Source organism: Scylla paramamosain, chromosome 27 (assembly GCF_035594125.1).
Source record: "Scylla paramamosain isolate STU-SP2022 chromosome 27, ASM3559412v1, whole genome shotgun sequence".
Lineage (NCBI taxonomy): Eukaryota > Metazoa > Arthropoda > Malacostraca > Decapoda > Portunidae > Scylla > Scylla paramamosain.
Window position 1 is genome coordinate 13,504,814 of NC_087177.1, and position 22,320 is coordinate 13,527,133.

General features: G+C 35.1%; 2 protein-coding genes across 10 annotated transcripts in view; both read right to left on the reverse strand.

The window, feature by feature from the left end:
* On the reverse strand, positions 1-13,444 carry LOC135114413 (docking protein 4-like). The gene is made up of 9 exons (XM_064030316.1): positions 13,391-13,444; positions 10,153-10,332; positions 9,916-9,984; positions 9,548-9,650; positions 8,945-9,195; positions 8,247-8,495; positions 6,017-6,260; positions 2,094-2,137; positions 1-1,581 (listed from the first exon to the last, which is right to left on the reverse strand). The coding sequence occupies exons 1-9, from the start codon at positions 13,442-13,444 to the stop codon at positions 1,453-1,455; spliced, it is 1,323 nt and encodes a 440-aa protein (XP_063886386.1). The 3' UTR covers positions 1-1,452.
* Positions 10,193-22,320, reverse strand: part of LOC135114245 (KICSTOR subunit 2-like) — a 25,360-nt gene continuing 13,232 nt past the window's right edge. For 8 of the 9 annotated variants that reach the window (XM_064030038.1, XM_064030041.1, XM_064030039.1 and 5 more), the window contains one exon: positions 18,584-20,842. In XM_064030038.1, coding sequence (XP_063886108.1) covers positions 20,678-20,842 — 165 coding nt within the window. In that variant the 3' untranslated portion in view covers positions 18,584-20,677. Of the gene's footprint in view, positions 10,333-13,390; positions 13,546-18,583; positions 20,843-22,320 lie in introns of those variants that run through there. The other variant, XR_010275467.1, reaches the window with a different exon arrangement.

The following is a 22,320-nucleotide window of genomic DNA, read 5'->3' on the forward strand; positions in this document are numbered from 1 at the left end:
TTTTGGTAACATAATTTGGTTCAAGAACAAAGTTACTTGATTCCATATATCAAAAGACATAGTAAAGGTGCCATTTCTTACAAATTTATAGTTTCTATAAATATTTATTTTGTTTTTATATTCTTCGAGGAGAGACAGAGCGTAAGACAGTAATTCAATCTTTGAAATAAGGTAACTGTGATCCTGCTGAAAAGCTTCAATGTAAACAAAGAGTTTTCGGCTTTCAGGGGTTATCCTGAGCCACCTGTGGCTCTCTTGATGACCTCCAACACCATCATTACTGCACAACTGCATTTTTCCAGTAACTTTTCCCAGCAGCAAGATGTCTAAGTGTTATGACTATCTTCATTTTGGCAGTAAGTGGGTTGCTCCTTTCTGTATCCTTCTGTAAGACTTCTCTCACTAGATCAGTGACAAAGATGATACCTGCACTGTCTAAATAGTATCTTCTGATGAATTCTATGGCATTAAGTTCATTCAATAAATCCTTTCTGGATAAATAATTTGTGAGCTATAGATGTTGTGAATCAGCCACCTTGGCTGTATGGGACTCATGGGTGTGCTCTGCGTGTAGCTATGAGGTGATGGACAGACAGTTGCATTGTTGTAGCTTCAGAGGTGCCACTTGGTCAAATTACAAATGGTTAAATCTTATTTTTTGCAAGCTGTGGAATATTACAGTACCTTATAACAAGTCAAATGGTAACAAAAAGCACGTAATTTACTGATAAGCATTACACGGCAACATTATTGCAGTGATTAAAAGTACTCCTGTAAAATGCTACGCGACATCATTGAAGCAAGGGAGGAGAGGGGGGGAAAAGTCTGAATGACCCTGAAAACAGCTGAGTGATGATGCCACATAGCATTTCACAGGAGTACTTTTAATCTCTGCAATAATGTTGTTGTGTAATGCTTATTGGTAAATTACATGCTTTTTAATACCATTTGTCTTGTTATAAGATACTGTAATATTCCACAGCCTTCAAAAAATAAGATTCATTCATAATTTGACCAAGTGGCACCTCCAAGGCTGCGACAATGCAACCGTCTGTCAGTCACCTCATAGCTACATGCGTAGCACATCCGTGAGTCTCATACACTTTCAACTGCTTCGGATGGCGATTTTGGAATGGATTATGGTTGTAAGACAACTACAACACTGTACATAAGGATCTGCCTTGTTGAAGCAATTTTTTTTTTTCACTAGTCTTACTTATGTATGCAACAAACACACAACTTAATGAGGTATTCAGAAATTGAATATCTCAAGATGGACTATAAATGAGTGATTCAGATGGGTGTCAATTTAATTTGCCCTGACTTATTGAGTATAATGAATAACAATGATAGGAAGCATAATTAATATTCAATATCTTACCTTTCAGACACTTGAGTAATTGAAATAGTACTCAAAATTAGCTTGAAACAATTCAAATCCGCTTGACAGATCTACTTATTTTTATGTTTCTTTGAAAGATCAACTACTGCATAAAGGCTCTCCTCTTGAATGTCTTGTTTCTCCTGTCTCACATCCACAGAAGCCCTTGCTGCCCCACCAACCCAGTAGTGATTTTCCTCCTGTGAATAACAACATAATTATATATGTGTGTGTGTGTGTGTGTGTGTGTGTGTGTGTGTGTGTGTGTGTGTGTGTGTGTGTGTGTGTGTGTGTGTGTGTGTGTGTGTGTGTGCATTAGCATTTGTTAAAGTAGGGAATTTAAAAGGCTGTATAAATAAAATAAGAAAACTGATTATTGTGATTACATCTTATTGTGGCAGAGATGTAGATCAATTAGAATGAATAAAAAGTTAAGGTTGTATGAAAAACAATGGCATTGACTGCACAATGTGTGGCTAAAATGTGCAGTGCAAGAGCAAGTGAAAAGACTGTGTGCAGCATTATGTTTCTTCTTGAGTGCCATCACTCATGTTGAAGAGATGGCTAGCTATATTAAAAGTTGTTTATATGGACTATGTATGAATATGATATGTTTGTATGCATGAATGTATAGTATGTGTATCTCAAGACCTATCAATATATCTGTGTACACATAAAATTCAGCAAAGGGACATAATACAATTTTTCCTACCTTTTGATTTTGGGTGAACTCCAGGTTGCTGTACAAGAGTGACTCTGTGGCAACAAGAGATTGGTAAGCAATGCATTACAAAGCATGAAGAGAATTTTACTACTACTGTTTAATCAAAGCCACTAACTTTCTAATATTTAAAAAAATTCTCATACTAATCATGACATATTATCTGGCATAGGACCTGAATTCAGATACTTGAATTTTTGGAAAGCACCAATGAATCTAATATACATGTGTAATTCTGTATGCACAGATAGAAGAATGAATGGCCAAATGATTCCTTTTTTTTTTTTTTTATGTAAGAAGGACACTGGCCAAGGGCAACAAAAATCAATAAAAGAAATGCCCACTGAAATGCCAGTCCCGTAAAAGGGTCAAGGCAGTGGTCAAAAATTGGTGGATAAGTGTCTTGAAACCTCCCTCTTGAAGGAATTCAAGTCATAGGAAGGTGGAAATACAGAAGCAGGCAGGGAGTTCCAGAGTTTACCAGAGAAAGGGATGAATGATTGAGAATACTGGTTAACTCTTGCCATGTGCTTTCTCTGTGTCCATGAATACAATATAAATTCCCTCATTTATTTAGTATTTTCTATGGCTCATCCAAACATCTTCTATTCTTTCAGAATTCTATCCATTTTTCACTACTTCTGCTCTCTGTTACTATTCATGTCCTTTCCATCTTTTAGTGAGTACAAATTATACATTTGTTTATTTATTTTTGTTACTGTCTTTTCACCTTTATTGTATTACATTAATACAATATTGTTTTCATAGGTACTGCTTTAATGCACTGCTCTCATGAAGGAAAGAGCTGGGATTACAACTTTTGGCATCAAAAGGTCATAGATCATACCATTTTCAATCCAAAGTTAGATGTTGTATCTATGTGCATAATGACTTGACCTGCTCTTGTTCCCATGCTTTTGAATCTTCTAAATTTTCCACCATCTGGCTACGACTAGAGTCAATCTCAAACTAAATTTATCTGTGCTGTATGCCTCTCACCAAATTCCTTTGACTACACAAAATTCTACTCAACTTTCAAAGTGGAGCACATTTCTGACTCTCTTCCCTTCTGCAAAGATATCCATTTCTGGAGATTTCAATGTTCACCACCAGCTTTGGCTTTCCTCTTCCTTTACTGACCATCCTGGTGAACTAGCCTTTAACTTTGTTATCCTCCACAACCCAGAGCAACTGGTGCAACACCCTACTCATATTCCTGACCATCTTGGAGATACACCCAACATTCTTGATCTTTTCTTAGCCTCTAATCTTTCTGTTTATTCTGTCACCCTATCTTTTCTGTTAGGCTCCTTCAATTACAACCTCATATCATTATATTGTCCTATCCCTCCAATCCCTCTTCAGGATCTCCCAAAGCAGAGGTGCCTCTGGCATTTTGCCTCTGCTAACTGGGGGACCTAAAGAGGTATTATTCTGATTTTTCTTGTAATGACTATTGCTTCCATGTCAGAGACCCATTTCTGTGTGCTGAGCACATAACAGAGGTGATAGTGTCTGGCATGGAGGCGTACATTCCCCATACTTTCTCTCAACCTAAACCTTCCAAATTGGCTTAACACAGCCTGTTCTCAAGCTATGCATGATAGAGAGGTGGCCCACAAAAGCTACTTAAGCCTTCCATCACCTGAATACCATGCATTTTATTTTTCTACTTGGAATCATGCCAAGTCTTTTGTCCAACTAGCTAAAAATTCCTTCATTAATAGAAAATGTCAAAGTCTTTCAAGATCTAAATCCACTCATGGCTTCTGGCATCTACACAAAACATCTCCAATAACTTTGCTTCTTTTTCTTTCCCTCCTTTATTTCAATCTGATGGCACCACTGCCATCTCATCTATTTCTAAAGCTTAACTCTTTGCTCAAACCTTCGCTAAAAACTCTACTTTGGATGATTCAGGATTTGTTCCTCCTTCTCCTTCACCCCCTGACTACTTCATGCTAGCTATTAAAATCTTTCACAGTGATGTTTTCAATACCCTCCCTGGCCTAGACCCTTGGAAGGCTTATGGACCTGATGAGGTCTCTCCTATTGTTCTCTGAAACTGTGCCTCCACACTTGCACCTTGCCTAGTCAAACTCTTCCAGCTCTGTCTATCAACATCTACCTTTCCCTCTTGCTGGAAGTTTGCTTACATTCTGTTCCTCAAAAGGATGACCGTTCTAATCCCTCAAACTACCATCCTATTGCTCTAATTTCCTATCTCTCTAAAGTTTTTAAATCTATCCTCAACAGGAAGATTCTTGAACATCTATCACTTTACAACCAAATATATGTAAAGGTTGCCCTACTGATTATCTTCTGGCTTCCCTTACCAAGTCTTGATTATCCTCTTTTAGCGGTTTTGATGAAACTTTTGCTCTTGCCTTAGACATGTCAAAAGCATTTGATAAAGTCTGGAACAAAACTTTGATTTAGAAACTGCCCTCCTATGGCTTCTATTCTTCTCTTTGTAACTTAATCTCAAGTTTCCTTTCTGACTGTTCTATTGTTGCTTTGGTAGATAGTCACTGTTCCTTTCTTAAGTCTATTAGCAGTAGTGTTCCACAGGGTTCTGTCTTGTCACCCATTCTCTTCCGATTATTCATCAATGATCTAAACCAAACTTTTTTGCCCTATCCACTCCTGCACTGATGATACCACCCTGCTGATTTCCATTTCTATTCATAAATGTCCAACACTTCAGGAAGTAAATAGTTCATGCAGAGAACCACAGAATGCCTGACTTCTGATCTCTCTAAAATTTCTGACTGGGGCAAAGCAAACTTAGTATTACTCAATGCCTCAAAAACTCAATTCCTCCATTTATCAACTTAATACAATCTTCCAGATAACTATCCCCTTTTCTTCAATGACACTCAACTGTCCCCCTCTTCTACAGTGAACATCCTCTGTCTGTCCTTTACTTATAATCTTAACTGGAAACTTCACATCTCATCTCTAGCTAAAACAGCTTCTATAAAATTAGGTGTTCTGAGTCATCTCTGCCAGTTTTTTCTGCTAAATCTGTACAAGGACCTTATCCCTCCATGTATGGAGTATGCTTCACATGTATGGGGGTTTCACTCACTCAGATCTTTTAGACAGGGTGGAATCAGAAGCTTTTTTTCTTATCAAATCCTTTTCTCTAACTGTATTCAGCATCTCTCTCATCACTGCAATATTGCATCTCTTGCTATCTTCTACCACTATTTTCATACTAACTCTTCTGATCTTGCTAACTGCAAACCTCCCCTGCACCCATGGCCTTGCTGCACACCACCTCTCTAATGCAAGAGTTAACTGGTACTCTGTCATTCATCCTGTTCTCTGATAAACTCAGGAATTCCCTTCCTCCTTCTGTATTTCCTCCCTCCTATTACTTGAACTCTTTAAGAGGGAGGTTTCAACACTCATTCTTTCATTTTTGACAACTGCTTTTGACTCTGGGAATTGGCACCTGAGTGGGCCTTCTTTGCTTGTAATTTTGTTGCCCTTGGCTGGTGCCCCTCCTACATAAAAAAAATAAAGTAAATAAATAAATAAATAAATAAATAAATAAAATAAAATAAAATAAAATAAAATAAAATAATATATATATATATATATATATATATATATATATATATATATATATATATATATATATATATATATATATATATATATATATATATATATATATATATATATATATATATATATATATATATATATATATATATATATATAGACACACACACACACACACACACACACACACACCTCAGGTTATGGACAGGTTCCATATACAGTATGTGTATTCACAATATAACTCTAGTAAATAATGAGACACTGATGTTTGAAATCTGTTATTATGATAAAAATTTAAGCTAATATCTTGACATTCTGGTTTTATGAAGACCAACACTCACCTTCACCATCACTACCATTATACCCATGGGACTTCCAGGCATTTGTTATTATTTCTGGTTCAGAATAAATTGGAACTTGATCAATAATCTGTTGACCTGTAATCACTTGGGTTTTATGATTATTTACAGCAGATGAACTGATGTCCTGACTGGTTGGTGAAGACCAGCAACATCTGGTGGGAACAACTGGTGTACCTGTTGAATGTCCATCTTGGTTGGATAGTGGCAGCTGCTGAAGGCATATCTGTAGAAGAACTCATGATCTAAAAGATGAAGGTGGCAGACATTAAGTGTTAAACCATATAACACTTTGGTTGATATGTAAGCCAGATAGATTTTGATAAAATTATATAATGAATGAGTGTGAATGTGTGAGACTAAGTGATAGAAGTAACAAAAATAGATAGCTAATGGATGATTTAGTGGAAGGATATGGATTTCTCCAATGGTATGAATTACTTGATTTTTTTTAAATTCTCAGCCGATTGCAGTAGAATGTGTTTAAGTTATTTATATGTGAAGCCAATGCCATGCCTTGGAAATGGGCTGAGTGATACAAGATCCATATGGAAATACAGATGAGAATGAAGAAAAATTTGTAAATGTAAAAGAATAGACTGAGACAGTAAGGTGATACTACAGTATAATAATAAAAAAATAAATAATAAATAAAAAATAAAAAATCATACAAGATAAATGAAAGTAGGTAATGAACACATAAGTGAGTTGTAACTGTAGGTACTGTACATGGATGAGCATCAGTGTTCATCATAAGATAAAGAATGAAGTATGCATAAGTAAATTGTGAAGGCATAAAAAACTGACAAAAATATCAGGCATAAGACCCCCATGCACCCTTGGAAAGAAATTAGCAAAAGTTTTGGATTCTATAGGATGGGAGAAAGGAAAGAAGATTCTCACAGAAAGAAAGAGAAGAAAACATGTGGCTAACAGAAATCTTTTCTTACAACAGGTAACAAAAGAAAAAGGGGATAAAAATGTACACACACTCAAAAGAGTATCATTACAGTGGGGTCCAATGGGTTTCACACTGAACAACCCAGTAGTGTCGGAAGGTTTAGTAAGCATGTTTGACAAAGGTTCTGCCTGTGTTTCACGAAGCATTAGTGTGGCAGCTCAAACCCTATTGCTTCATTTATGAATGCCACTCACCGTACCCATCACATGCAAGTATATGAACAAGAGTAGCCTGTTATCAATGAATTTATTCTTGGCGTCAGTTTGTTTTGTGCTGAATGTGTAACAATATTTTTTTTAATGTGTGTACATTGGTGAAAAAAAAAAAAAGTATAAAATGTGAATTCCTAAAGAGGATCACTGGTGCTCCTTATGACATGCAGGTAGAGGGGTTGTTACCAAAAGATAGTCAAGAGTTTAAAAAATTAAAAATGTCATGAAAATATAACCTATATTAGCTTAGCTGGAATCATATATATCACAACTAGATGAGCAAACACACACACACACACACACACACACACACACACACACACACACACACACACACACACACACACACACACACACACTAGCTTTGAGCTCTTTCCATAGGGGAACAGCTGGCTGGGTGACCAGCAGACAACCATAGGTGAATCACACACACACACTCACACACACACATACTTCTTCTTAAGAACATAAGAGTGGCATTTTTATACACTGACAAGGATATGATGAAGATTATTGAGATTATGATATGTCCAAGGTTAGAATACACAACAGTGATTTGGTCACTGAGTCTGAAGAAGGACATTAAAAAGCTGGAGAGGATAGAACAAGCTGTAACCAAAATGGTCCTAGGTTTGAGAGACCTCTCATGAGGAAAGATTGTTAAGACTGAACCTAATGTCCCTGGAGCGGAGGAGAGCAAGTGGGGATTTGATTGCAATGTTTTGATTGATGGAAAGATTGGAGAAAGTTGATAAAGAGAACCTGATAGTGTGGGATGAGCAAACCATGAAGGGGCACAGGAAGATATTGAAGAAAGGCATATGCAAGAAGGACATCATGAAGCACAGTTTTCCAAATAGAACTGTTAAAGTTGGAATGCACTGGACAGAGAAGCAGCTGAAGCAACAACAATACATAATTTCAAGATGGACAGATTTTGGGATAATAGAGATGGGACAACACAAGCATAGCTCCCTTTCCGTATGTCACGACAAGGTAAATACAACTAGATAAATACACATACATTCCATATACATACATTGCCTGTAGGAGTTGGTCTTTGTTTGGTATTGGAGGATATCATCAGCTCTTCAAGGGATTCATAGGTTGCATCACTGCATGGATTGGGATTCCCTGTTCTTGAAGCATACTGGATTGGTGGTGGTGAAAATGTCTGTGACTTTGGTGGTGGTGCCAATGTCTGTGGCTTAGGAAGATGTTTTGTTCTTTCATTTTTTTCTTTCATCACTTTCTTCTTAATGTCAATTAATTGGTTGATACAGTCAGCCTGATTACCAGAAAGGATGTGGTGAGAAAAAGGAGATTCACTTACACTTGACATCAACAGTAGTCATGCATGAATTTAAAGATTGCTATCTGGAATACTACATATCTTTCAGATCCATATTCATATGATGGAATGATAGAACATATAGTGCAGAAACTACTATCCAACTTTATCTAATTAAGAAACATTAGTGTATCAACACTGTAATACAATGTCTCCACATTAATAACATATATATATATATATATATATATATATATATATATATATATATATATATATATATATATATATATATATATATATATATATATATATATATATATATATATATATATATATATATTATTTATTTATTTATTTTTTTTTTTTTTTCTAATCAGATTCTTAACCTAAAATCAAATACTGAAATGTATGATCATTTTCCTTAATTCCAATTCATATTTTACCTCCTCAGTGAGGAAAGTGAAAACACCTTCCCCTAAGGCACTCTTCCTGCCAGCCTCCAAGGAGAAAGTTTCACTTGTCACTGTAAATTTTCGGATATCCTTTAAACTCCATCGCACAATCATTTTGTAAGAAGGGGTGATGAGGGAGATGCTCTCATCTTCCACCACCAGTTTGATGCTCCCACACACGCCCAACCTGGCTTGGGTGGCTTCATCACTCCTCACCAGGAATTCAGACTTCTGAAGGGAAACTGTCATATGGTGGTGTGAGCATTTTCAGAAATCACTTATCTTCATTTTAAGAAATTTCAGCAATGCCACAAAAACTGAAAACATGCAAGTGAAAAGCTTTCATTTACTTTATCAACATAAGTAATCATAAAACATAGAACTGATAAGAGTTCTTAAATTTGCTAGTGTTTTAACTTCTTATACCGCTATTGATACAAATATGAATGTCAAATATTTACATTTCACTGCAGGCGTGAATCAAAATGCAAATTATATATTCCTGGGCAGTGAGGATCCATTGTGCTTTGCTTACAGTCTTGAGAGTATTTATTTGTTTATATCTAATAATAATGCTACGCGTCTTGCCGTTACCAACAGATTCGTAGACTTCATTGACTGCAGTGGAACTAATCTTGTCCTTCAATAAAGTGTGCCTTGGACCCTGTACGCCTTCAAACAATGTCTTCTGGAGAGCCTGAGGAAGCAAAAGTTACTCATTATATTTTAAGTTTGATTCCTGCCATATGCCCATATATACATGAAATTCAAGCTGGTGCACTCTTAAAAGTACTGATATAAGTACACAATGTTGGTACTGTGAACGTGACACAAATCTTTTATTTTATAATGGAAGCATTGAAAAAAAAAATCATTAAATATTTACGTATAATTTTCACTATGCTTTGTTCATTACAAAATCATTTATATCCAGTTATATTATATTGTACGTAAGGGCTTACCTCCACCCATATGTCACATTCACGGGAAGTGCTGACAAAGAACGTGTAATGCTGATTCCTGGTGCTGATCTGCAAAGCAAAAATAACATATGTAAATAACATCTACAAATACAAACATATTACTCAGCATACACTCACGTCACTCACGTATGTCCGTATACCGTTGTCAGTCACGAGCTGGAAGCCACTTAGTGTGCGTATCAAGCAACCGGCAAACAATTACAAGGGGACACTCACCAGGAAAGCATTCCTCATTTCTTTCTCTGGCAATGTAATCCTCTCCACCTTCACCACATCGGAACCCAGCACCATGAAGGTGGGTTGCAGGGACAGCGAATGCTTCTCATTCTCATAGCACTCGAGCCGCGCCACGCCATTATAAGAGGTGGCGACCAGTGTAGCGTAATACTCCTTGCTCTGCGGGAGGAGGATAGGTCGAAGTGTAGTTGTCTTGATCATGATATTGATGATGATGATGTTTAAGATAACTTATACTGTAGAATAACTACTACTGCTACTACTACTACTACTACCACCACCACCACCACCACTACTCAATCAGATCCCAGTCACCCGTATGTAAATTTATGAGGGAGACATTCAAATCGTGGTAGCTATCTTGGAGGAAGGATATAAGGGAGAAATCCTCCCGCATACCACTCTTCAGTGGAGACTGAAGCCATTAGGCGGTTCTGGTGGGCATGCCTCGCCCAAAACATTGTGGAGAGTTGTGCGCAAATCTTCAGTAAAAGTTTTCATTTTTGCCCTAATTCCTCTATGAGTCATGTGATTAGTAATTGTGATTTACCATAAATAATGAAAATAGTACACAGGAGATACTTTGAGAAAAAAAAAAAAAACATAAGATAAGATAAGATCCCTGTTCATCCCGGGCCAAGTCTACTAGGTTGACTGGCGCCATCTGGCACCCACAGTATCACATTGTAAGATAACTCCTTGGGGTTAATGTATACTTAAGACGTAGTATATATGTTAGTATGATACTATGTGATATGCGAATTTTTTCAGCTGCAAGGCTGCAAGATTAATAAACCGATTATTATTATTATTATTATTATTATTATTATTATTATTATTATTATTATTATTGTTGTTGCTTCTATTATTATCATTATACGTCACTCTTACGTCACGGGAAGAACGGAGCTTGACATTGATATTCAATCAGCACTTCTAACTTTAGGTCACAAGAAAAATGTTTCGTACAACTTTACATCAGCGATATCTATTACAATTATTTATTTATTTTTAGCATGAAAAAAAATAAATAAATAATAAAGTAATATTACAGGGTATCCGTTTCTTGATAGGATCCTGATATCACGGCGTGCCTTTATGCCCGCCGACCACCCATCTATGCGTGCTTGGTGGTGGTGGTGGTGGTCGTTGATTGATCGATTGATTGTTTATTGCCCAGAATAGCATTTTTTTTTTTTTTCACAGAGAAGTAGCATTACATCGGGCACTAGCCCGCTGAGTCGAGGCTCCCTAGCGGACAGAGAAGTGATAAACACATGAATGCAACTTATATAGAGGGTAGGGCAACAATATAAATCATATAGAACAATAGAAAATAAATAATATTATTGCACCATTTTTTAGGAGCTAATATCCTTAAGATAAGATATGTTTGTAATAAGCTTCATAATTCAAATGTATAAAAAATACTAAAACTTTATTACAGATCTCAGTTTTGACCTAGATTATTATATAGGAACTTTTTCATTTTACTTTTGAAAATATTTAAATTATAACTTTTTTTTTTTATATAATCAGGCAATACGTTCCATACTTTAGGACCAACACAGGGTACTGAAAATTTATACAGACTAGTTCTTGCTTGTGGGCAAATGAGATTAAGATGATTTCCTCGGGTACCTTGGCTATGGTGGAATACATTAAATATTATGTTATTAGGATCATTACCATTAACATTTTTATATATGGTCAGCATTATGAAAAATTTCTTTAAGAGGTCGAAAGTTAGTATATTTAAGTCCTTAAACAGTAAGTCGGTGGAATCATATTTACCTTTGAATGCAATGGTTTTTACTGTTTTCTTTTGTGCTACATAGACATCATTCACAACTGCAGGCCAAGTACAGCCCCAGATCGATGAACAGTAAATAAGGTACGGATAACATAATGAATAACATAAGCTGCGTAAGGCTTCAGTTGTAAGATTGTTCCTAATTCTGAATAAAGTTCCACAAGTTTTTGATAAGTTTGAATACACCGACTGTATATGCTTTTTCCAATTTAAATTTTCATCTGTAATAACTCCTCAGAATTTTGTAGAAGAAACACGATTTAGCTCACAACCTCCATAGGAAACTGTTCCGAAATTACTGACAACAGAGCGGCTTTGAAACAATATGAAGTTAGTTTTATTAATGTTTACTGTTGATTTATTTGCGGTTACCCATTTGAATATGTTATGCAATTCTTGATTATGGTGGTGGTGGTGGTGGTGGTGGTGGTATGTGTGTGTGTGTGTGTGTGTGTGTGTGTGTGTGTGTGTGTGTGTGAGAGAGAGAGAGAGAGAGAGAGAGAGAGAGAGAGAGAGAGAGAGAGAGAGAGAGAGAGAGAGACGTAAAATTTATCGTTTGAACCCATTATTTCTGGTCCTATCCTGATTCTTAACCTTGAGAGTTTATAGGCGATGTATGTGAAGACCCATAGTCACAGTCCATACAAAGGCATAAAAGATCCCCGTGTAGTGCTTGCATGGAATCAGCGGTAGATCAGAGCTTATTTCTTTTCTTCCATACTATGGTACTCTCTCTCTCTCTCTCTCTCTCTCTCTCTCTCTCTCTCTCTCTCTCTCTCTCTCTCTCTCTCTCTCTCTCTCTCATCGACAATTTTGGTATAAATGATAACAGCAAATGGAAGCAAGTGGCCCTGCCTGGCTGGAACTTCTTCTTAAAATTAAACTAGTTAAGCAAAGTAGGGGAGGAAGATTAAACACGTACACTAGAAATTCCAGCGTTTATTAGTCACTGGCAAACAGGCGTGAATAGGAAGCGCTCCATTACTTGACCGAGTCACAACTAAGAAGGGAGTATAATGTTATGGTCGGTCAAATAACAAAGCACTTCCGATTCACTATAATTTCATGCACTGGTCTTGAACTGCGTTCCAATTTTAGGCAGGCAGGACGCAGCTTTCCCATTTGTTGTTATCATTCTTATTGAAATAGTCGACGGGCCAGTGTTCGTCTGGAGAACTAGATGCTAGATGTGGCGTTCTCGACAAACGTGTGGTCGTAATGGTGATTTTCCTAGTACAGTATTTCCTTTAAATATATTCTATTCTACTGAGTTTTCTATTAAATCTATCCTAGGTTATAAGCCTTGCTTTTTCTCCTGTGTTTGTCAGCAAGTATTATATTGAAGAGTGGCATTAAAGAGAAATGTCAGCTTTAAGAAAATGGAAATCACGATCAATCAGTTACCTTCTTCAGAGCTCCTTTACGACGGAGGTGGAGCGTCCCTTCATGAAGTCCCATAGTCACGTTGCTGGGTAAGGGTGATTTCTTGCTCAACGTTGACATCGAAATCCTTTCTTGTTCCGAAGATCTGTTGGAGAGTTTAGACCACTTCGCTGCTCCTGCAAAGAACGGAACAAATGTAAGTGCGAGACAGTAAATCTTGGTTAAACCTTATTGAAGGAAATGGTTAAAGAATTCTAGAACCATAATATCTTCGAGAAAATTGGGAAATATCGTTTGTTTCCCAAATGCAGGAAAACTGTCTGAAAAAAGGTTCGTATTTTGAGACACTGCTCTCTCACAAAAATATTTCTCAAAAGCCAAAGGTAATTAATCGAATTATCATAGGTTTTTTTTTCATTGATGGTGCAGAATCCTACTAAACTCTCACTATAATCACGAAACATCCTTGAAATATCGAATAAATTCCCTTACAGGCTGTTAAAATAATCATGACGTCGAAACCTTTGAGAACGTGGTCCACAGGAAACATGGGTATTAATAAAACTCATGAAGAATATATCAGTCAAGGTCACAGTAAAGCTGATAAGTGGATATCACTTATTAGCTTTAAGATCAATATTAGTGATATGGATATCACTTTATTTAGCTGCACTGCAGCCGTCCATTCTATCGCTGAATATGTAGCAAGTTGTCCCTTCCTTTTGCTAACCTCCACGAGATACGAATTGATTAAGGTATTAATTTTTCCACTTTTGTTTCCTCCTATTTTCCTTCCTTTCTTTGAATTTCTCGTCTTTTATTTCTGTTTCACTTTCTAACATTATCTGTATCTTGAAATGGAATAATATTAATAGGACATGAATCGGTAGTACATTCATGACTGATAGATGACTATATAGTTGGGTTCTTATGGGTGTCTTTAACATTGGGGATGTCTCACTATCAAGAGAATTATGAAAACACGCTTAGAAAACCCAATAATTCACAATGTAACACGATTTTTGTCTTTGACAAACAAATGTTATTTTCCAACTTTTTTTTATTGCAAAACAATAGAAAATGTCCATTATCCCTGTCAAACTTTATGGCTTTTAGAATTTTTTTTTTTTTTTTTTTTTTGCCTCAAAACAGCTAAACTTCACCATTTTTCCAGATGTTGTTACAGATAATTTCTTTACTCTTGTCTAGATGAATTGACCACATATGTAGCAGAATGCATCTGGAGAATGATTGCAGCCTCTTGATGCCATTTCACCTTTTGTGATGTGTCTTCTCAGGCAACCAAAGCAAAACTGATTGGTGGTCTGCAAGCCCCTACTTTTATATTGTCAAGCAGTATCCTAGAATATTCGTAGTCTTTCTAGAATGAGTTCCACAATGTCCTCAATCTTTTTTAGAATATTCTTGAACCTACTTTAAATTATTCAGAATCATTTTAGAAAATTTTTCTAGATTATAGAACATTTTTGATACTTTTCCATATTCCTACTGTATTTTAGAAAGTTCTAGAATATTCTGGAAATGTTTACAATGAATAGAACATCCTGGAAGGTTTGAGATTTCTGAAATGTAAGCAAGTTCTTCTAAATATGAGAAATTTCTTGCTAGATCTGGTCAGTTCAAGAATGATCTTATTAAAATTAAAAATCTTTAGAACACTTTATATTCTTTCTTTCATTGTTTCAACTTATTTACAACATTTCAAAAGCAATCAGATAAGCACTTGAAATTTTGCAAATCTTTACCTGACATGAAAATCAGTAATAACCCATATTATAGTGAAATAAGGCAAAAAATGTAAATTCATTGTTCTAACCACAAAAGCAAAATTTTAGGACAAGACAAAAGTGAAATTTTGTTACAGAGTGTAATTTCCATCACATCTCATTGAAATTGTTGAAATAAGACACCGAAACGTTTAAAAATACAGACTCTGATTAGTTAATCTGAACTTAAACAACACAACGCAACACGCACTAGCACGCCTTACTTCATGGGTCGTCAGGAGCGTTGAGTGATTGGGCGCCTTGGCCTCGAATGGAGATGGTACTTCTTTCAAGCTGAACTCACTTTATAGCACAGTTTAGTAAGCTTTAAGAACAACACAGGCACACGTCTTGTTGGTTTCAAATGGTATTCTGATAGTGCGACTGGCGTGTCCGGTGTCGCATCCGTTCCACGATTTCAAGTGACGCAGATGCTACTTGTCACTTTACTCTTTAATAATAACTGTGTGAATTATATGCTGTTCCCTTTGACTACTATGGCTTCAGTCCACGCTTAATAAGGTGGTTAGGCACATGTATATAAGAAGAATAATGGCGAAAAGCCCCACCGATTACTAGGAAAAAATAACGATAGAAATATTCATGTTTACAAATCCACCATCGTTAACAAAGAGCCAGCTACTCATACAATATTCAGCAGCAGGAATTCGAGATCCAGAGCTTGATAGCAGACGAGGGAACATTGCAACAAACAGATGTCAGCTAGGAAAACTCTATCGAGAATACCAGCTCGTACAATTTTGTGGCACCTTGATCAAAGTGACATTGACCATAGATCACATTAGACTTAATCACAAGTACTATATCTAAGGTGTAGTTGCGGGTTGCTTGTATCTGAGCTGTAGTTGTGGGATGTTTGTCTCTACGCTGTAATCACAAGCTAACTATATTAATTTAATTTGGAGTATAAATTACAACTTGTAGCTACATATGAAGCTTGGTATCTTATCTTGAAAATCGATTTTCACTCTTTATAGATATCAGCAGCAAAGTAAAATAAATAAATAAATTTTTCTTTTTGGATATATACAAAATAAATAATAATAATAATAATAATAATAATAATAATAATAATAATAATAATAATAATAATAATAATAATAATAATAATAATAATAATAATAATAATAATAATAATAATAATAATAATATTATTATTATTATTATTATTATTATTTTTTTTTTTTACTTTTATATGCTAGTTTCCTACCGAGGTCTGTGTGTGTGTGTGTGTGTGCGTGTGTGTGTGTGTGAAGTAAAACAAAACAGTCATGCATGGTGGTTTTCGGTATTTTGTATCTTTACCATTATATATATATATATATATATATATATATATATATATATATATATATATATATATATATATATATATATATATATATATATATATATATATATACACTTTAAATAATTATTTCTCATAGGACTTTATTCGTCTGAGGAATTTTGTCCCATTTCATGATACTGTGTTGTTCCTGGATGTTCAGTAGCAGAAATTATTTGAGCAGCTCTAGAACATTAACACCAAAGACAGTGTTCTAGACTACGCAGTGCAGTTCTGGTCCCCACATTACAGGAAAGATATAGGTCTATTAGAATCAGTACAGAGGAGAATGACTAAAAGGATACAGGGGATGAGGAGTATTCCTTACGAGGCGAGGTTGAAGCTGTTAAATTTACATTCTTTAGAGAGACGTAGGTTTAGAGGGGACCTGATAGAAGTCTTTAAGTGGTATAAGGGTTATAACAAGGGAGATGTAAGCAAAATTCTTAGGATCAGCAACCAGGGTAGAACAAGAAATAACGGGTTCAAGCTTGAAAAATTTAGGTTTAGGAAGGAGATAGGAAAAAATTGGTTCTCAAATAGAGTGGTAGATGAGTGGAATGGACTCAGTAATCATGTAGTTAGTGCTAGGACACTAGAGAGCTTTAAGAGAAGATTAGACAAGTTTATGGATGGGGATAGCAGATGGAAATAGGTAGGTGTGTTTCATACAGTGACTGCCACGTGTAAGCCTGGTCGCTTCTTGCAGCTTCCCTTATTTCTTATGTTCTTATGTGTTCAAAAGATACCTGAAATAATGATGAATCAAGAAATCTAATGTGATAGGACATTCTGATGGCACATGCCACTGCCCCTTTCTAAGAATACTGTCACTGTATTTCAGTACCTGTTCCACTCCTGCAGCTCCATGTGGCACTCACACATGGCCCAGACAATGGATACCACCCCGCCAAACTTATATTGCCAGCGTGGTGAGATTAAAGCTTATGTAACAAAATTTCTTTATTAAAATAATAAATATATGGAGATAGAACAACAGAATACAACATAATAACATTACAGTTAATTGGCAAAATACTTAACCACTTTTCATAATTTCTAATATTGCAGTTCTCAAATATCTCAAATATAATCACATTTGCTTAAAAATACATGGCATATACAGGATGTAACGTGTGTTTCTGCAAATACTGAAAGAGGTGAAAGAATGTGTCATTTAAAGTAGAAAATGTTCTATACATATATACATTTTAAGGCTTTGTTTACCTGTCAGAGGAGCTGAAAATGTATGGGACTCATCGGTGTGCTCTGTGTGACAGATGGTTGCAGTCATAGCCTCAGAGGTGCCACTTGGTCAAATTATGAATGGTTTAATCGTATTTTTTGCAAGCTGTGGAATATTACAGTATCTTATAGTAAGACAAATGATATTAAAAAGCATGTAATTTACTGATAAGTATTACACCACAACATTATTGTGATGATTAAATGTACTCCTGTAAAATGCTACGTGACATCATTGAAGCAAAGGAAAAGGGGGGGACCGAGTCCGAGCAACCTTGAAAACACCTGATTGATGATACCACGTAACATTTTACAGGAGTACTTTTAATCACCGCAATGATGTTGTCATGTAATGCTTATCAGTAAATTACATGCTTTTTAATACCATTTATCTTGTTATAAGATACTGTAATATTCTACAGCTTGCAAAAAATAAGATTAAATCATTCATAATTTGACCAAGTGGCACCTCCAAGGCTGCAACAATGCAACCATCTGTCCATCACCTCATAGCTACACACAGAGCACATCTGCGAGTCCCATGCATTTTCAACTTCTCTGACAGGTAAACAAAGCCTTAAAATGCATATGTGTATAGAACATTTTCACCTCTTTCAGTATTTGCAGAAACTCGCATTACACCTTGTGTGTGTGTGTGTGTGTGTGTGTGTGTGTGTATATATATATATATATATATATATATATATATATATATATATATATATATATATATATATATATATATATATATATATATATATATATATATATATATATATATATATATATATATATATATATATATATATATATACACACACACACACACACACACACACACACACACACACACACACACACACACACACACACACAGTGGTGACTCAGAATCTGAACTTAATTTGTTCCAGGAGGCTGCTCAGATTGCAAACAGTTTGGATTCCAAAACTATTTTCCTCTTAACAAGTAATGGAAAAGAATAACCTGTTTCTCAACCACATGAAAACACATTTTCAAGACACTTTTCACTGCAAATACACATAATTAGCATAAGAGAAGCAATGGCAGAACTGTGGGGGTCCATGGTGGGGAACATGCACCCCACCATTTTAAGGCAGTGCCCCCTCCCCACTTGTGTCCCCCCATTTCAGGACAGTGCACCCCTTTGAATAATCCCAGCAAAGCTGCTGTTGATTGGTGGCAGGCGTGTCTAGTACAAATGAATCAAAAGACTGACTGCATTCCACAACAGCTGATGTGTGATCACTTTTCCATGGAGCTACTGCTGAACATTCCCTTGTTAAGCATTGTCTCAAAGAATGCTATCTACAGACAATGCCTTTCCTGAACATTATTACAAAGGAAATGGCTGCAATTTCTTTTAAGGAAGCTTTGGAGGAATCTAGTGTTGTAATCATGTGCTTACACAGTTGTTTTGACTCTTGACAAGAAATCTTGAAATAATGCAAGCAGTTCTACCACTGCAGTTCATTATTCTTAAAGAAGGCATTTATAATTTTATCTTATTACATTATTATGGAAATTGATAAGCCTAGAATATGTTTGCAGTAGAATATAAACAGCAAAAATAAATCTCATTTATTATCTATTGTTACTAATATTAGTGAAATTACTTTCTGTCTTCATACACTTCATGTTTTATAATATATATATATATATATATATATATATATATATATATATATATATATATATATATATATATATATATATATATATATATATATATATATATATATATATATATATATATATATATAATACTATGGAGCCTGCTTGTATGCCCCCTGTTTTTGCACACCTTGTTCTGCCACTGAAGAGAAGATGAGTAAATTACCTGAATATCAAATAAGAATAACAGAAACACCGCATCTGGAATGGTGTGAGTATGTGTGTTTCGTCCTCATACCCATCATGAAACAGTAGAGTGGTGCTGCCACATCTACCTATAACTGTGTGTGTTTTGTCTTAACAAATCCATTGTGAATGCCCAAAGATGATGATAAAAAAAAAATAAATAAAGTAAAATAAATAAATAAAATAAAAAAAATCCAGGCAAAAACCCAAAGTAAACTAACAACAAATTGAATGAATGTTGTGCAAAGATGCCGGTTGAAGAGGTGGGGGAAACCCATGAACAAACTTAAACGCTATGCTGATGTTCAGTTTCTGAATGTCTTCAGGTTTTAGAGTAAAATAAAAAATAAATAAATAAATAAATAATGATAATAATAATAATAATAATAATAATAATAATAATAATAATAATATTAATAATAATAATAATAATAATAATAATAATAATAATAATAATAAATAAATAAATAAATAAAAAATAAATAAAAAAGTTAAGATTACAATTTGTTTGAACATAGGGTGTTTGGATTCCAGGGTCACCACTGTATATGCATAAGTGAGATATGCATACATGGAACAGAAAGACAAAATGTTTAGGATCCCAGCAGCACTGTGTCTTATGAACTGACTGGATGGTGAAGATAATGACGTACAGTATGTATAGAACATTTGGAACTGATTGATATGCCAAGTGTAATATCCTAGTGAGATATGCATACATGGAACAGAAAGACAAAATGTTTAGGATCCCAGCAGTACTGTGTCTTATGAACTGACTGGATGGTGAAGATAATGACGTACAGTATGTATAGAACATTTGGAACTGATTGATATGCCAAGTGTAATATCCTAGTGAGAGGAAATGTATGATGAAACTGAAGTACTTTTTACTTCTCTAATTTGAGTGTGCAAGGATGTGTGAACAGGAGACTCTACTGCTCAATCAGTCCTGTTACAGTATCTCAGCCAGCAGTACTACATATGTGGATATATGCATGTATGAATTTATTTATGCATTATGTATGTATGTACATACATATAGTACAAAATTTACTTGGGTTTTAGATTAGTAAACACCTTGTTGCACCTGAGCTGAAGTGCTAAGTCATATATGAAGTCCTTAATATAACTGTCCTTTTCTGATTTTTTTGCATCAAATACAACTACAATGGTTATTTTTGGATCAACTCTGCACAAGAAGTATGTCGAGCCAATCTGGAAAAGATATGAACAAGATGTGAGAAGGATACACAAAAGAAGTGAACAGATTGATACTTATAAACACAGAAATACATTAGTAGATAAATATATAGACCCTGTAAGGAGATATACAGAGTAATGCAGAAGGCTATTCATGGAATAAGAAACTAGAGTGCCCACACCACCTCTTGGGCAACATGCTGGCAGAAGAGTTGGCAGGAAACACTATCTAAGTACTTTGTAGAGAAGAAGGACAGGAACATTTTACAGCAAAGAAACAAAACAGAAGATACTAAACTGGTACTGTTGCTATTGTTGGAACGTATTGAGGAACAAAAAAATTTTGTAAAAATAATCATATGTTGTCAATACTTTGCTCACCAAAAAGACAATTAAAAAGAAATGAAGTTACATATGATCACATAAAAACAGATCACACTGATTATTTGGTCTAAATCAGGTGGCCATACATTTCAAACACATGTACTAGTGAGACCTGCAAACAGATCCAAATGGATGTATATAAACTTACATGAGAGGTGTCTGTGGGGTAAGCAGAGTGGGCAGTGACAGAAACAAAAGCATGACTGGAGCTTCAATGTAAAATAAGTGAAAATGAATTAATCAAAACAGCACCCTGAGATGAAATTATGATGAAATGGTTACATGTTAGTAAAGTAAACAACCCCAGCAAAATGTGAGGATGGTATTGAATTATGTGAGAGGCATGGTGGTAATACAAGATAAAAAGATATGAGACAAGTTATGCACACTGGTTAGCAGTAATACATGTGAAATTGCAAATTGGTGGATAAAGATCACTAAGTAAGGTATACCATATGTGATGATTTATAAGACACACCTCAGTTTGGGCAGAAAAAAAAAAAAAAAAAAAAAAAAAAACAGGTTTAAGCTCTGAATATGATATGAAGGGTTTCACCTGACATTTGAAGCCCTCTCATATGTATTCAGATCCTTATTAGGTTCCAATATTTTACATTTAAAAACTTTAATATTTGCTAGGACGTACCAACACTGGTTCTTAGACCAATCCTACTGTAAGATGTAAACAAATATGGCATAGGGAGTGACAATGTCAGAGCCCAGAGAGATAATAAAATTTGTACATCACATTTTTTTATCATCATTCTATATATAATTCTAGTTGTAATATTTCATTACATTTTCAAAGCATAAGGATGTGTGAAAATATACCTTATTCTCTATAACATGTAATCAGTACAGACCATCACCACAAGCCACCCTACCTTGTGACACTCTTCACTTATAAAATTTGTTAGATAGTAAGCTATTTTCTAAAAAAGAATAATAGTTTTTCATTAGCTTCCAGTTTTGTTGAACATGTATGCGAGGTAAGAATGCTAAAAGATAGGTGCAATTTCATTTGTATGAAGGTGTGTCTTACCTCAAGGAATAATGGCATCATACTAAGAAATACAATGAATCTTGTGCACGTTGCCAGGTTTGATGTG